The 15,713-nt window shown below is 40.8% G+C and overlaps 1 protein-coding gene and 1 pseudogene across 1 annotated transcript in view; one reads left to right on the top strand and one right to left on the bottom strand.

Moving 5' to 3' along the window:
• The window catches only part of LOC124961223 (protein downstream neighbor of Son-like), a 48,711-nt gene extending 40,870 nt beyond the window's left edge, over nt 1–7,841 (top strand). The window contains exon 4 of the mRNA XM_047519910.1: nt 5,040–7,841. Coding sequence (XP_047375866.1) covers nt 5,040–5,063 — 24 coding nt within the window. The 3' untranslated portion in view covers nt 5,064–7,841. The remainder of the gene's footprint in view (nt 1–5,039) is intronic.
• On the bottom strand, nt 3,177–4,708 carry LOC124961873 (vacuolar protein sorting-associated protein 72 homolog; annotated as a pseudogene).
• Nucleotides 7,842–15,713: the final 7,872 nt, after the last annotated feature.

The raw sequence follows: 15,713 nt of genomic DNA, 5'->3' as shown, positions 1-15,713 counted from the left end.
CCTGGGATGCAAAATTGTTCCTTCCTATGTCTTCTGTGGGCAGCTGGGAGAGATGTGGCTTCTTTCCTACACAAGAATATTGTGTAGCATGCCTTTCAGTTTAGTCAACCAGTGTCTTTGATCTCTGATTTCTCCATACCAAGACCTGCCTCAGGTCTCCTAAAAATTTGAGTTCATTTAATTCCCTTATTCCTCCTCTTTGCTCACAAAGGTACTGCTGTGACTGGTGCCTCTGGGGCAGCAGTGGCAGTGGGAATATCTTCCTTATTTTATTATATCCAACCTCCTGAGTCTCCAATCTGCTTTGAATGTCCAGTGTTAATTCCCAGTAAACCCCCCACCCATTTCACCTAAAAAATTAAGTATCATGTTTACAATTCCTATTAATAGAGCATTTAAAAACTATTGTTGATTAGGGCACTTAAAAACTAGTATATGGTTAAGATACTTACTGGGTTTTTATGAGAGTATTCTGATTAGGATTTCCAGAGAGTCTCTATTAAGTTATTTGGATTGAGGACCTGGATTTGGAATCTGAGAGGCTGTGCTCTAACCTCTGCTTCAAGGCAGGAGCATGCCTGGCATATTCAAGATATATTGAGGAAGCTGGTGTGGCTTAACACAGTGAAGCATGGAGAAGCTAAGTTTGGAGAGTTAGGGTATGGACAGATCATATAGACCTTGAAGACCACTATATGAATTTGGATTATTGTTTAAATGAGTTTTGCCAAGACCATGATCTGACTAGTATTTTAACAGGACCCTGGCTATTCTGTAGAAACATATTGAAAGTTGATAAAGGTAGAAATAGGGAAATCCAGAGGGAGAGATTGTGATAGTACAAGTAGTGATGATGTTGGCTGGACCCAGGTTGTGGCAGGGAAGTAGCCAAAAATAGTCAAATTTTGGCTGTATTTTGTAAATCAAACATATGAATATTTTGAAAAATTTAATGGAGGATTCAGAAACAGGAGTCAGGAGTAACTCTAAGGTTTCAGCCTGAGCCTTTAGAAGGATGGACTTACTACTGTATTAAATAACAGAGATTTCAGAAAGAGTAAGTAGGTTTGGAAGAGAGAGTTTGATACAAGAGGCTCAGTTGGGAAGAGTTTAAGTTTGCAATGTCTATTAGCCATGCAAACAGAAAGGCCAAATAACCAAGAGTTCTAGCTAGAGATACTATGGAGAAACCACTGGCAGATAGATGAAAATTAAAATCAAGAAAGTTGATATAATCATGTGAAAGGAGAAGGAAAGATATCCAAGGATTGAGCTCTGGCATTTTGATATTTAGTAAAGGGAGAGGACAAAACAAGGAAGAGGAACTGAAAAGGAGTAGCTTTGGGGAAACCAAGAAAGTACGGTGTCCTAGAAGCTAAAAGAAGAGAGGGCATTTACTCTCTTAAGGTATATGAAGGCTGAGAACTAACCACTGGATTTAACAATGTATAGCACATTGTGTTACTGAAGGGAATACTGGCACAGGAAAAACGAGGTCATTTCAGAATCAATGTCCTTGAGTGGATAAGATGCTATGGGATTCAGCATAAGGCTCACTTTGCCTTATTTCCAGTTAAAAAGCAAATCGAGCAGAAAAATCCCCAAATCCAAAAGTAGCAAGCCATTTGAGCAATAAGGAAGAATATCCTAATAAACCTGTAAAAATCTAGAATGAGACTAAATCTCCTTAACTGGGAAGTTACTTCAGTCTTTAAAGTTACTCTGTAAATAATACGATACTTCTCACTTGATCATCAGGTGAGACAGTCCTGTGGTAATGCTAAATTTCATCTCATTATTTACTATACAAGTAGCTTGTTTACTATCTCTTGGTATAGTGCAAAAAAAATTCCAAAAATAAAATTTTTGAACACCAATAAAACACACACTTGGGATTTCTAGTCATTTTTTTATTGTCACTGTTTCAATGCAATAGGTTATTCTTTTGTAAATCTAGTTAATGAACAAGTTGGAAAGAGAAACCTGAGGCAAAGCCTATGGCAGTCAATGTTCCAGAGATTTATTAATTTATAGTAAAAGACTAACATGACCCAGGGTTTAGTAATTTTACTTCTGTAATAATGAGTATTGAGACTGGAACATTTCACAAGTTTGAATTCTAAAACTTTGGCTTGATTCATAAATTATATACAAAATAGCAAAAAAAAACCTGGCTTTGAAATATTCATTTTATAATATCCAGTTTGAGTTTTTTTTCCGTATTAAGAATCATGAATTATTACATGAGATATTGTTTTACTTTTTTAAAAAAATTAAAGTTCATAGACTAAGTGAATATAACATTAAACAAACCAACTGAAATTCTTGTACATACCTGGTTGTTTCCCTTATTTGAGATTTTAATAGTTCAGTCCCTACCCCAAAGATGGAAAGGAAAGGTGACAGGAGGTGAGGTGAGTCCCTGGCTGGGGAAGAGAAACAGGAAGAGTGGAGCAAGAGGAGAGATGCTTAGTCATTAAATGACGTGCTTACCTAGACAATAACAATATCTAGATTTGGTCAGTCCTATTCAATTCTGTCTCAGTTTTGACAGCAAAACCAAACCACGTAAACAAATAGCTTAGATGTTTGTAGAATTCACCTCAGCCCAACACATGGTGCTTTCTACACTGAGACCCAGTAGGTCAGTGCCTTTGGTAAGTAACCTCTGTAAGCCTGTTTCCAGTGAATCTTTCTGATATTATAACATTATTTCTGACATCATAATATTATTATGAGAGTCAAGTAAGAATTTAACTAGTAAAGAGCATAAAGCTCCTTAAACCATTACTATTGCAATTTAATAATAATATATTGTTTTCCTAATTGTAATGATCTTTCAGGGACAGAGAAAAAGAGGCAGAAGTATCTATATGGTCTTGAAATTATGAATGATTTCATATTTCATATGAAATTATGAAGAATTTATTGTGTCTGTATGGTCTTCAAATTACATGTCATTAACAATGACCTCTAGTAGAACTATTACAGCAGTAACATGGTTGAATAAAATTAAAAGCAAAAGATGCAAGGTCCCTATCCTTCTTCTAAGCTAGTAAATTCCTTTATAATTCTTTAGCCCAGAGTCAGGGAGGGGCTCAGGAGGTGGGCAGCCAGGGCCCAGGGCTGAGGCAATAGGAGGCAGTCCGTGGGCAGTGATGTGCTTCTTGTAGGCCTCACGGATGATCTTGAAGGCTTGAGCAATGGCATAGGGTATGTCCATAACAGGGTTGCAATATCGAGCTGGGCGATGGGTCACTGGGCAGACCTCCCGAACAGGGACTTTTGGGGGTTGAAGTTGGGGGAACCATTCCTCAAATGTCACATGATCACTAAATGTGATGAAGGCACATGATCTGTGAGCAGGTGGTACCACGGGTGCAGACCCAGCATGGGGAGTTAGTGCAGAAGCTATGGGGAGCAGGGTCAAGTTCTTCTACATCCACATTCTCTTCCTTGGGGCCCAGCTCCCCAACAAGTGGCGCTGTCATTGAATGAGAGGTGATTATGAGCCCAGGGCACTTCCATTTCTGCTTCTTTTTATCAACCTCAAGTCGCTCATATGTCTCCAGTGAACGTAAGTCGAGCTTTTCTGTGATCTTGGCTTCTCTGAACTGCTCTTCTTGGGTCAGTGGTCTCTCACAGTGGGGCCACTTTGCTGCCAGGACTGGCCCTGCCTCTCCTGTACCTGAAGAAATGTTTGTGGATTATGTTCAGCTGTAGATTGATGTATAGGTTTCTGACTGTCGGAGCCATCATCCTGTACAGTGGCAGCAGTCTCTTCCCTTCTCGGGTCTTTTGAGAGCTACCAGCTGGGGTGCTGCATTTTGAGTCTCAAGCTCTTTAGAGGCGCCTTATAGACTTTGATGACTACTCTGTGCTTCCTTCTTGACTCTTCTGTTTCACCATCACTGGATGGTTCATCCCCTTCATCAATGTCAAAGTCAGAGTCCACCTCGTGCTCTGTGTCAGACTGGTCCCCTTGATACTCATCATCTCCAGTTTCCTTGGTGAACCTCCATAAATCGTCTGGTAGAACTCATCTTCTTCCTCTGCCTCCAGAAGCTCAGAAAGCCTATTCCCCGCTGTCTTCCGGGGGCCCAGACCCCAGCCAAGCTCATTTCGCCTAGCGAGACTGCATGGCCACCAGGGGCCTGCTCACCTGCTTGGTTCTCTCTTTAGCCTCTTCTTAAACAGATGAGCTACACATGTTCATCTGTGATAGTTAAATAAATTATCCCTATTTTCTCAGGCATAAACAATTATAAACATAGACAATTATATCTTCATTAACACTGATGAAAAATATAAATGTTTTATAACTAAAACTGCACATATGTTCAATTATTTTGTCTTTAAAATAGTAGAGAAATAGTATTTACCAAAATGAAAAACAAAAGGTAAATAAAAGGAACGGATGTTAGGGATTCAATTAATGGGACACATCCATAGATTTTGTTTATTATAGCATTTCTCTTACAGGAATTCTACAGCTTACTTTTTGCTCTGACACCTGCTTTGAACGAAAATGAATTATTGAATAGTTAAAAATTATACTGGGCAGGCCCCACATGCCTGGGTGCACTGACTTCTTTCTTAATATACTAATGTGCACCTTTCTGAGAATGTTACAGAGCACAGAAAACTGAGTTTTTAGATTTTGTAACTTAAAAGGAAACCATGATGCCTCCACATCTCCAATCACCATCACTCTGCTTCATTATTCTGCAGCATTTAATCTTTTTCTAACATGTTATATAATTTATCTTTTTATAACTTATTTTATGTTTCATTCCATAAGAATGCTTGGTAGGGATTTTTGTTTCTGGTTCCTTTAAGTATGCCAACAACTTAGAACAGTGCCTAGGCACATAAACACAGATAAATATTTTTGCTGAATGAATGAATGAATGAATTCTTGTCTCCCTCTTTTAAAAAAGACTCAAGTATTCTTCCTTGGATCCACATTAGGTTTATAAGTTTCAGTGGCATCTTTTGATATCTTTGGCTTAATACCTGTTCTGTTTTATCTTACTTAGGTACATTGTGCTGCAGTCTTCTAAAAGCAATTCCACAAGATTTTCTGGAATGACTAACCAAGTTGACCTTCCCTGCTACTGAAAGAACAGTAAATCTTGTGCATGAAACCAATAGTAAGCTCAACCTAGAAGCCTTTACATACTCAATTTGACTGTAATTTCTTTTGTTCCAAAATTTTTGTTAATGACTTGAATGACTTGTTTGATTAAATTTTTAAGTAAAAATTGTGTATGTTTATGGTATACGGTTTGATGTTTTGATATATGTATACATTGTGGATTGGCTAAATCAAGCTAGTTAACATATGTGTTACCTCACAGACTTTTTTGTGGCAAGAACACTTAAAATCTACTCTTGGCAATATTGAAGTATACATTGTATTGTTATATAGTTACTGTGGTACATAGTAGATTTATCTTATTCCTCTTACGTAAAATTTTGAATGATTGACCAAAATCTCCCAAACCTTCCCCACATCCATTCTCTGGTCTCTGCTTTCAAGTTTGACTTGTTTGGATTCCACATGCAAATGAGATCACACAGTATTTCTTCCTTCTCTTCCTCACTTACATCCCTTAACACAATGTGCTCAAGGTTCATCCAGTTGTTGCAAATGACCTGATCCCTTTGTTTTTAAGACTCAAGAGCACTCCACTGTATATATATACCACATTTTCTTTATGTTTTAATCTGTTGATAGAAATTAGGCTGATTCTCTGTCTTGGCTATTGTGACTAGTGCTGTAATGAACATAGAAGTGAAGAAATCTCTTCAATAAACCAATTCCATTTCCTTTGTATATATCCAGTGGAATTACTGGATCACATGGTAGTTCTTTTTAAATTTTTTTGAGGAAACTCCATGTTGTATTAGTTTACAATCCTATCAACAGTTTATAAGGGTTTCATGTTCTCCATATTCTTGCCAACACTTTCCTTTCACCTTTTTGATAACAGGTGTGAGGTAATAATTGTAGTTTTAATTTGCATTTTCCTTATTAGTGATGCTAAATAGTTTTTAAGTATACCTGTTGGTCATTTGTATTTCCTCTTTTGAGGAGTGTCTATTCAGACCATTTGCACATTTTTATATTGGATTATGCTTGAAATGACAATTTCAGGGATAAAAATTATCTTTTAGCCTTGAAGATTAAGGCACTATGTAAGAATTTTAGTGGATTATGCCCTTGACATCTGACTTTAATCTTTGCCTGAGAATCTACTATCTTTTTTTGTTACCTTTTATGTGCTATTTATCAAATGCCAGATACCATGTAGAACAGTCCACATACACTGTTCTATTTGCTCTTCACAAAACCCCTTTGCTGGAATGACTTAGCAATGATGAGAACTTTCCATCTTTTCCCTAATTATTAAGAATACTTCAGACAGGTAGTGCTTTCAGTATCAAAAACACACAGATGACTAGGAGAGGGATCAGACATAAACCAAACAAAACAAAAACCACATATATTTAAGTGATAAATGCTATATCAGGGACATGGACAAACTACTCTAAAGTCTATGGGGAATTATAAGCTATATGGGGCTTAATTCTACCAGATATGCATTCCAAAAGCACTATACTTTCACTTTAGGATTTGTATACACTGTGACTTCTATCTTTGAATTCCCTAACCTCTTCCCATCAAAGCTGTAGGACTGAAAATAGGCATTGACTGAAGGAGTAACACCAACATACTATTCAGAGTTCCATGAAATTAACTGATTTAAAATTTTTGATGTTTAGAGAATCATAAATTGCTGTACTCAGATGTGTTTGGAAAGTGAGGAACACCAGGAAATATGTGCAATTTAAACTTGAAAATAATTTATGTTGAATTTAACTTATACATGAATTTTGTGTGAAATGTAAATAGCTGTAAACAAATTATGAAAAAATATAAAGAAAAAAATAATGAAAATATTCTACCCATTTACACTTTTCCAGTAAATTTCAAAAGGATTATAATTCATTTTTAGAATGACTTTTCTTCACATATATAATCACAGTGCTTAGCAGAAGCACTTTCAGAAAGACTTCCTATCAGTTTAGCGATCTCTCTTACATATACCATGCCTCTCTTATATTTGTATAACAGCCTTTTTGGAAATGCTTCTCCCACAAACCTATAAGTTTCTTGAGGCCAGGCACTGTATGCAGGGACTGTCACATAGAATATTCTCAAGAATATTGAATAAACTAGCCAGTGAATAATTATTTAAAACTATGGGGCACAATGCTAAATGTTCTATAAAGAGTAATGACCAATTAGCATAATGCTATAAAGTTACATATATATTAAAGATAAATCAAGTAAAAGCATATTTATCAATTACAAAACTTAAAATTTTTACACTGTCTAGGTAGAACAGTGGCCTCCAAAAGTGTTCATGTCCTAATCACCCAAACCTGTGGATATTAGGTTATATCACAAAGGGAAATTAAAATTGCAGATGGAATTAAACTTGCTAATCAGTTGATCTTCAAACAGAAAGATGTTCTGATTATCTGGGTGGGTTCAACTGGATAGCAGAGTTCTTTTTATGTGGAAGAAGGAGGCAGAATAAAAAGAACCAGTGAGCTGGCAATATAAGAATGACTGCCCGATGTTGCTGGCTTTGAAGATGGAAGAAGATACTAAAGAGCCAAGGAATGGGAGCAGCCTAGGAGCTGGAAAAGGCAAAGAAATAGACTCTCCCCTAGAGTCTTCTGAAGTAGACTCATCTTGCCTGAATTTTAGTCTCATGAGACCCATTTTGTACTTTGATGTGTAGAATTACAATAAATTTGTTTCAATCCATTAAATTTGTGGTAATTTTTTTTTACATCGGCAATAGGAAGCTAATACAAATACCCATGGTGAACAAGATAATTTTGGCTGTGTATCTCAGAAACCCTAAGATAACTGTAACTTATAACTTAAATGAGATAGAAGTTTATTTCTGTCCATGAAAAATGGGTGAAGGTAGGATGTCAAAGACTGATTATGGTATTCCAGTGTCATGGACTCTGCTCTTTCAGTCTTGTTGCTCTGATTTCCTTCAGGAGCTTGAACTAGCAGGAAGAAAAGAAAGAATGGCAAATCATCTTCTTTTGAAGAACTTCCTTAATGTTGCACACACCATTTCCACTTTTATATCTCATTGGTCATATCTAGTAGCACTTAGGTACATGCAGAGAAGGAAATAGAGATATTATTCCAAGGAGCTATGTGATAAAAGTAGATAGTTCTATCATTAAAGATAGGAAACATATTGAGGATAACTATCTAGGGTCTGTGGTATTGTGTTTTTTTCCCTCTCATTGTTTTAAGAACAAAGGTTAAGCCAACTAGATTTTGGATCAATTAGGGCAGAGGTCTGCATTCTACCCAGTTATTGAACAATTGCTATGTAACTGTATTTACAGACTTTGCATGTACACATACCTTAGCTGGAGAACCAGGGACGTATGGAGGGGTGCACGGTGACATGGGTATTACCCCACATAGCACCAGCCCCAGTGGCATTGCCCTCCAGCACCACTCCTCCAGGCCCTGGCTAGGCCAAGATATCATCCAGTCAAGCACTGACCTAGGGCCCAACCACCCACAGGCAGTGAGGGATGTTGACACCTGATAGTGGTGGATAATCCAATGCAGCTAGGTGGTGTTAGGATAAGTTGGAGTTGGAAAATGTCACACAAACTCTGGTGGTGTGCCCCTCTATTCCTAGAATGCCAATACAGGTGACATCTGGATCCTGTCAAGTATGAACACTAAGGGGAGCTGGGTGGTGGCTGTGCTCCCTAGTGAGGGTGAGAGGCAGTGTCAGTGAGGATGTGTGTGGGAGGCAAGGAGCCAGCAAGCCAGTGATCATCCAGATGCCTGCACACACTGCACCTGCCAGGTCCCACTGCATCTGCCACTGCCCCACACCCAGGCCTGGCCACAAACTCCCTTGCCTGAGTCTGTCTCTCAGATACAAGCCCTCTGTGACAATGCCAAGGGTCACTGAGCAGCCTTTAATGTACTGATTAGGTTGGCATGATTGGGGGATTGATGGTCCTTGAAGGTGTCCTGTTGTGAAAAGTGCCTCTGGAAGGGTAGGGGCAGGGCCTGAGGTGACGCTACTTGTCAACCTTCCAAAATGTATTCTTATTTTCAAGAAGCTGACCATGTACAGGAGACCAAGAGTCCCAAACTTTAGGAACTTTCTGTCTGTGCAGGACCAGAACAACCAAAATGACAGCCTTAAATACTCTGACCTGGGTGACTTCACTGGTGACTGTGGAGGAGGGTGCCACAATGCCTGACCATTGGATGCCCGGGCCGTCAGAGGCGTCCCTGCTACTTCAAGTGCATTCACCGCTGCATCTGGTGTGGTGTCATATTTTGGGGACCGCAGAAACCATCACTGGCCTGGCTACCAGTGCTGACCCTGCCCCACCCACCAGGGAGCCTTCCCTATTACTGCTCTTTGGGTGGATTCCCAGGAATGACAGTCACCATGGTTACACGTGGCCATGGTGGAGGGGGCCCGCATCCCTAAGGCGACCCTTGAGGGCGTTCATAGCTTGCAGGGCTGCTCTGCAGTCAGGGCTGTCAGTAGGGATGTGGGGCAGATGGGGCAGACGTCGTGCTGTCCCCCCTCCTGCGCTGGGAATCTGGGACCTGTGCTGCGTCCTTTTGCAAGGAGCTTGAATCTTGCCCTTCCAGCTGGTTCAGTGCTGTCAAGGGCTGGGCTGTGGATCAGAGACCTAGAGCTCCAGGAATGGCAAGGTTAGGGCAGGAGAGGAGCATGGCTGTCTAGGGCCACCTGTGAGTTTGGCGGGACTCCAAAGCCCCAGGCCTTGCCCAGACAGCACCTGCAGGATAGGACAGTGCAGAAGCCCAAAGAAGGAAAGGAATTCAGGCAAGATCACACAGTGACTTTTACAAAGGGAACTGACACAGCCTCCACTCATCTCATACACAGCTCCTTGCCTGCAAGACTCCCTGGGTGACACCTACTGACCAGAATCACCATAGCTTCAGAAAGTGCTGGCAGTCATTTCCAGGGCATGTTGTAACACCCACAGCCCTAGAATGGCCCACAAGGCTGAGGTTGGACCTTGTTTCTCTCTCTGATCCGATCTCCAGCTGCTTTCCTCCCTACTGCTCTGCTCCCTCACTAGCAGCCTGCTGAACCTCTGCACACAAGGGTGTGCATATCACAGACTTTGGTCCCACAGAGGCCTTCCACTTGTATTTTCAGGACTTCCAGCTCAGATTTTCTACTTAAAATTGCCAAAAATAAAATAAAATAACACTGCAGAAGGACTAGAGAAACTGAAATTCCTATTTCAGTGTTCATTAAAAATCATTATTGGAGCATATCCACACCTGGTCTTTGAGGGCTTGTTAAGGCCTCCTCTGCAATGAATGTAACAAAGTGGAGCAGTTGCAGCAAGAGGCCTGTGGCCCTCAATAGCTGCAGAATTAACTTTCTTGGTTTGAACAAGAAAGGGTTGACAACCTGTTGAATGGGAAGGGCATGTTTGCTCCCACTTCAGGAGCCCTGCAATAGTTTCCCTCTGCTGCCTGACCCTTCCTCTGATGATATGTGACCTGTCCCTTATTTCCAATCATGACATCCTCATAGGGTCTGTCCCACCCACCTCCTTGCAACTCTGTGAACCTTCTCAGATTCACTTACTGCATTTAACATTTTTCCTGGGAGCTACCCACCTGCCTTTGTCTTCCCAATTTTTCAGGATTCTCCCTAGTGTCTCAGTTCCTGCCCTCCTGGGGGAACTTTTCCTGCATCACACCTGGTGATGCCTGGATGCAGAATCAATCTAGGGCCTGCCACATAACAGGTGCTCACTGAATGTCTGTTGACTGAATACTGACTGAAATATAACACAAGGAGCAGACCCAGAAGCCAGGAGCAAACACCAAATTCACACACAGGAAGCCTTACTACATTTTTTTGGGAAATGGACATGGAAGGGAAAGTTTCTGTCAGGAATCCCTCTTTGAACAGAGGACAGTGGAGGGTAGAAGGTCAGTGTGAATGAGCACAGTCCAGGCAATAGGAGCTGAGGTTGCAGTATCTCCACTCTGAAGCCTGCTCCCCTGCCTGGCAGGATTCCTACCTGGAAACAGGGTCAGCTGCTTCCAAGGCTTCTTGAATATATGAGTCACATGACTGCAATGTGTCCTATTTGCAGATGCAATTCTCCCAGGCCCCTTTGTTTGTGACATATCAGAGTATGTAGGTGAGGTCTCAGAGTTGGATTCATGGGGGAGGTTTGCAGAGAAATTTGGGCCCATTCTGTCACCCTGAAGCCAGAGCCCTCCAGAGAATCATACCCACTCAGAAAAATTTAGTTCAGGAGAGGTTATTCCTGCCAACATCCACCACAAACCAGATGAGGTCTTCCTTGAAGATCATTCTCCCTGCTTTCTTTACTTGCATTTCTATAAAAATTCACAAGTTTTTCTGTTGTCTGTCCAGTGAATTCTTGCAGTTCCAAAAAACTGACTGGATGCAGAAAACTGGAAGTGCAAGAGTATTGATTTATGCTAGCTTCCAGGAAGAACTTCCTGGTAACACTCTGTGACCCCTAGATGGCTATTCACAGGACGTGAATAGGAAGATTCAATAAATACAAGCAATAACTCTCATGGCATAGCTAAATGATGACCCACAGATGTTGTCCTTGTACACTTTCAAGGGGTTCACCCTGTTAAAGATACCAACCAACATCACCACTTTAAGGAACAAAAATGAGGTTCAAAGAAGAAAGAAATGAGGCCAGAGCCAGCAAGTATGTAGCAGGACTATAAACTCAGTTTGTGTTCTGCAGTTCCAACGGCTGTGGGACTCAGGCATCTGCTCCACTCCCCATACTGTGTTTATCTAAGCCTTGCAGCCACAATTGAATTTGGTTGAGATGCCCCAATGCACCCCTACTGTAAGAAGGCAGGAAGAGATGTATGTGATTCCCCTCCATGACATTTCTTTCCTGTCCTGCCTTCTCAGCCACTCACACCCAGCATCCCTTTATCTTACTTTTCTGGACTATAATGTAACCACAGGGCACCAGAGACTTCATCCCCTAGGAGATATGGGGACACCCCCCTCCTGGGCCTTATGGACACAGTGCCCCACGGTTATGGCCGAGCCCTGTTGCCAAATGTGCAGAAAACCAACTAGGAAGAGCATTAGCCCTCCCTTTGCTTCCACATCTGTCTTGACATTCAGCTCATGTGCACACTTCCCTGCATGGCAGCTACTGCAGTTGCCTCAGGAGACACTGAGCTGATGGGAAATCAGCACCTCAGTCCCTATAGGGATAAAGGGGGTGAGATCTGACAGTCAGGAGGCTTATATGACCAGGGAGGCACATTTTATGCTGGCAAGTCTGCAGAAGACTTTGGAGTCTAGATCCAGTCATTGGGCCTCAGGGGACCCAGAGGCTGCAGAGGACTGGAGGCTTCTGTTGATGGGGGAGAGCAACAAGTTTCTGAGGAGAATGTACAATTATGTGTGTGTAAATGTAAATGAGGTGTGTTATTTTTTAAAGAAAAATTCAAGTTTTTTGGTTTTGGTGGGAGTGGAGTTGAGGGTGTGGGTGTTAATTATTTTTTAAGTAACCATTTTATTTTGTAATAACTTCAGGCTTACAGCAACGTTGCAAAGCTGGTGTAGATAATTCTTGCATATCCTGAATCCATTTCGGTTTCCATTTCAGTTTCCTCTAGTGATATTTTATATTGCTGTGGTATTTCTTTCCAAACTACAGAATCAACTTTGGTGCATCACTGTTAACCTAACTACAGGCTTTCTTTTGTCTTTACTGTCCTTTTTCTGATCCAGGGACTAATCTAGACTTCCACAGTGTGCTCATTATGGTTCCTCAGTTTCCTCTTGTCTGTGACTGGTTTCCAGTCTTCTTGTTTCTCATGACCTTGACAATGTTAAATAATATCTGTCAGGAGTTTTGTGTAAAGCCCTTCAGTTTGTGTTGTCAAATGTGGGTTGGTCTCTCGGGAAGGGAGTGATTGCAACGATGCCCCTTAATTCAGACACTGGGAGCCAGGTTCTGTGACGCAGACTATATATGGAGTGAGAGCCGATCATATTAATGAGACAGCCAGGCCACTGCTCAGGTTACATGTTTATAGTACCGTACTACTGTAAAGTCTGTCTGGAAGAACAGACTTCTACTAGGGACCAGGAAGGCTCAAGAGGTATTGGGTCATCACAGAATGTACTCATGTGACATGTAGAGAGCCCACTGTTCTGTGCTCAAGCCCAGTCCATACCTTGAATCCATGCCTGGTACACCCCAGGATTCTCCTCAAGTTTGTCTGGAAAGAAATTGAGGGAGCTCTCTGGAGTTCATTGTATAGGAACCCTAATTCCAGTCTGAGGGCTCCACTCTCTGATGTAATCCCCTCAAAGACCCTGCATCAGAGGATAGTATTCCAAGGTAAGAATTACAGGAGAACACCAACACCAGGTGAAGTATTCTTAGAATCCAGAACTGTACCTGGCCTATGACAGGCTCCCAGTATACATTTCCTGAACAAAAGATGAATGAAGAAACTGAGGCAAGAGAGATACACAACTAGCAAGTGCTGAGCTGCATTTTGATCTAGGCCAGTGTGATACTGGAACCAAAGCTCTCAATTACTGTACTACGGTCCTAACTACTATACCTGTCCCAGCCAGTCTCATGGATCTGAAAGGTCAAATCTATTCTGTACAATAAGACCAATACTATATTTGCCTGGTTCCTTCTCATTCTCCCATGAGTACATGGTGGGATTTTCCAGAGGCTCCATGATGTGTGCTATCTCAATTGATCAAAGGCTGAAGCAAATATGATCACTCACCTTTTTTCTTTTCAGTCATACATTTGAGAGCTTTTGTGAACATGTCAAATTATGTTCTTCTCATAGAAATGTTTTGAATTTAAATAACATATATTTGCTTGTTTAAAGAAAAGGTGACATGCTCACCTTTCCTGCTAGGCCCTGCAGCTGACCTATTGGTCCCTGTCAAGAAGTGGCAGCCAACAATGGAGTGGCAGAATGTCAGCCCAGATGGTGGCCTGGGTGGGTCAGATGACAAGTGGCAAGCACAGCCTGAAGCCTGGTGGAGCCTGCCATACAGGTGCAGCCAGTCAGTGCCCAGGAGAGTCAAGGTGCACCAACCTGTCATCCTTTGGAGGCAGGTCCAGACACAATATGGACATCTGCTACAGATGCGCAGTTCACACATTGCTGCAGCCCCATCACCTCAACCTCCCACTTTTGGACCTTCCATAGAAAAATAAAAATGGGGTAAGACTTGATGAAAATTGACTTCAAAAACTGACCAATATGCACTTATACATTGCTGGCACAAATGCAAAATGGTGCAACCACTCTGCAAAGCAGTATGGAGAAACTTGGAATGGAATCACCTTTTCACCCAGTTATCTCACTCCTTGGTGTATATCAATGGATATAAAATCAGCATACCTCAGTAACACACCACACCCATATGTGTAGCAACTCAATAGCTGAGATATGCAACCAACCTAGGTGCCCTTCAATAAAAGAGTGGATAAAGAAAATGTGGTGTATATATATATATATACAATGCAGTATTACTCAGCCATAAAGAAGAATGGCTTTATGACATTTGTCAGCACGTGGATGGACATGCTAAGTGAAGTAAGCCATTCCAAAGGCCCCAGAGGTTGAATGTTTTCTCTGAGAGGTGGACGCTAACCCACAATAAGAGGAGCAGGGAGAGGAGAATAGAAATGTAGTAGATTAGACAATAGGGAATGAAGGGAAAGGATGAGGGCAGTAAGCAAAGGAAAGAGTGTGGAATGAATCTGATATAGTTTTCCCATGTACATACATGAAAACAACACAGTGAATCCCACCACTAGGTACATATAAGACTGGCACTCTAACTAGAATTAGATATATTATATGCTTCTATAATTGTATCAAAATTGATTCTGCTGTCATATAACTAAAAAACAACCAATAAAAAATTAAAAAGAAGACTCAGTATACAACATGAGTTATTTATGCAGTGTTCAAGGATAGGAAAGAAATTTCAATCAGAAAATGAATTGCTGGTCTGGGAGATAGCTCAGTTGGTAAAGTGCTTGCCTTGCAAGCACAGGGCCCTGGGTTTGATCCCCAGCACAGCAGAAAAAAAAAAAAAAGTGAAAAATCAAAAGCTGAATTGCTCCCAAATTAATGCATAGAATATATAGATGCCTTTAAAATCAAAATCCCAACAAGGGTTTTCAAGACTCATGGAAAACTGATGCTAGAATTGGAGCCAAGACCATTATGGATACATTAGCACTGGCAGTTACCAACATTTTTTAGAATCTAAATATTTTAAAGAAAATGTTCAGTTATATTGAAATTTAAACAGCCTAAAATATTGTTTATTATTTTTAGTTGTATTGTTCTCCAGATATTTACAAACCATGTATGTTGTAAGACTACTATGAAAAATAAAAGATATAAAAGCATTTGATTACCCTAACATATTTCCACATGCACCTGTTCAGTTTCCTACAACCATTCTAAATCCCTTACAAGCCTTACTCTTTTTTTTTTTTTAAAGTATAGACTTATGAAATGTCTTGCAAATGGAAGCATGCTGGTGGACTAGGGATCAACC

The sequence above is a fragment of the Sciurus carolinensis genome, chromosome 12, assembly GCF_902686445.1.
Source record: "Sciurus carolinensis chromosome 12, mSciCar1.2, whole genome shotgun sequence".
Taxonomy (NCBI): Eukaryota; Metazoa; Chordata; class Mammalia; order Rodentia; family Sciuridae; genus Sciurus; species Sciurus carolinensis.
The sequence above is the reverse complement of the archived record's forward strand: the minus strand, read 5'-3'. Positions and strand labels throughout refer to the sequence as shown.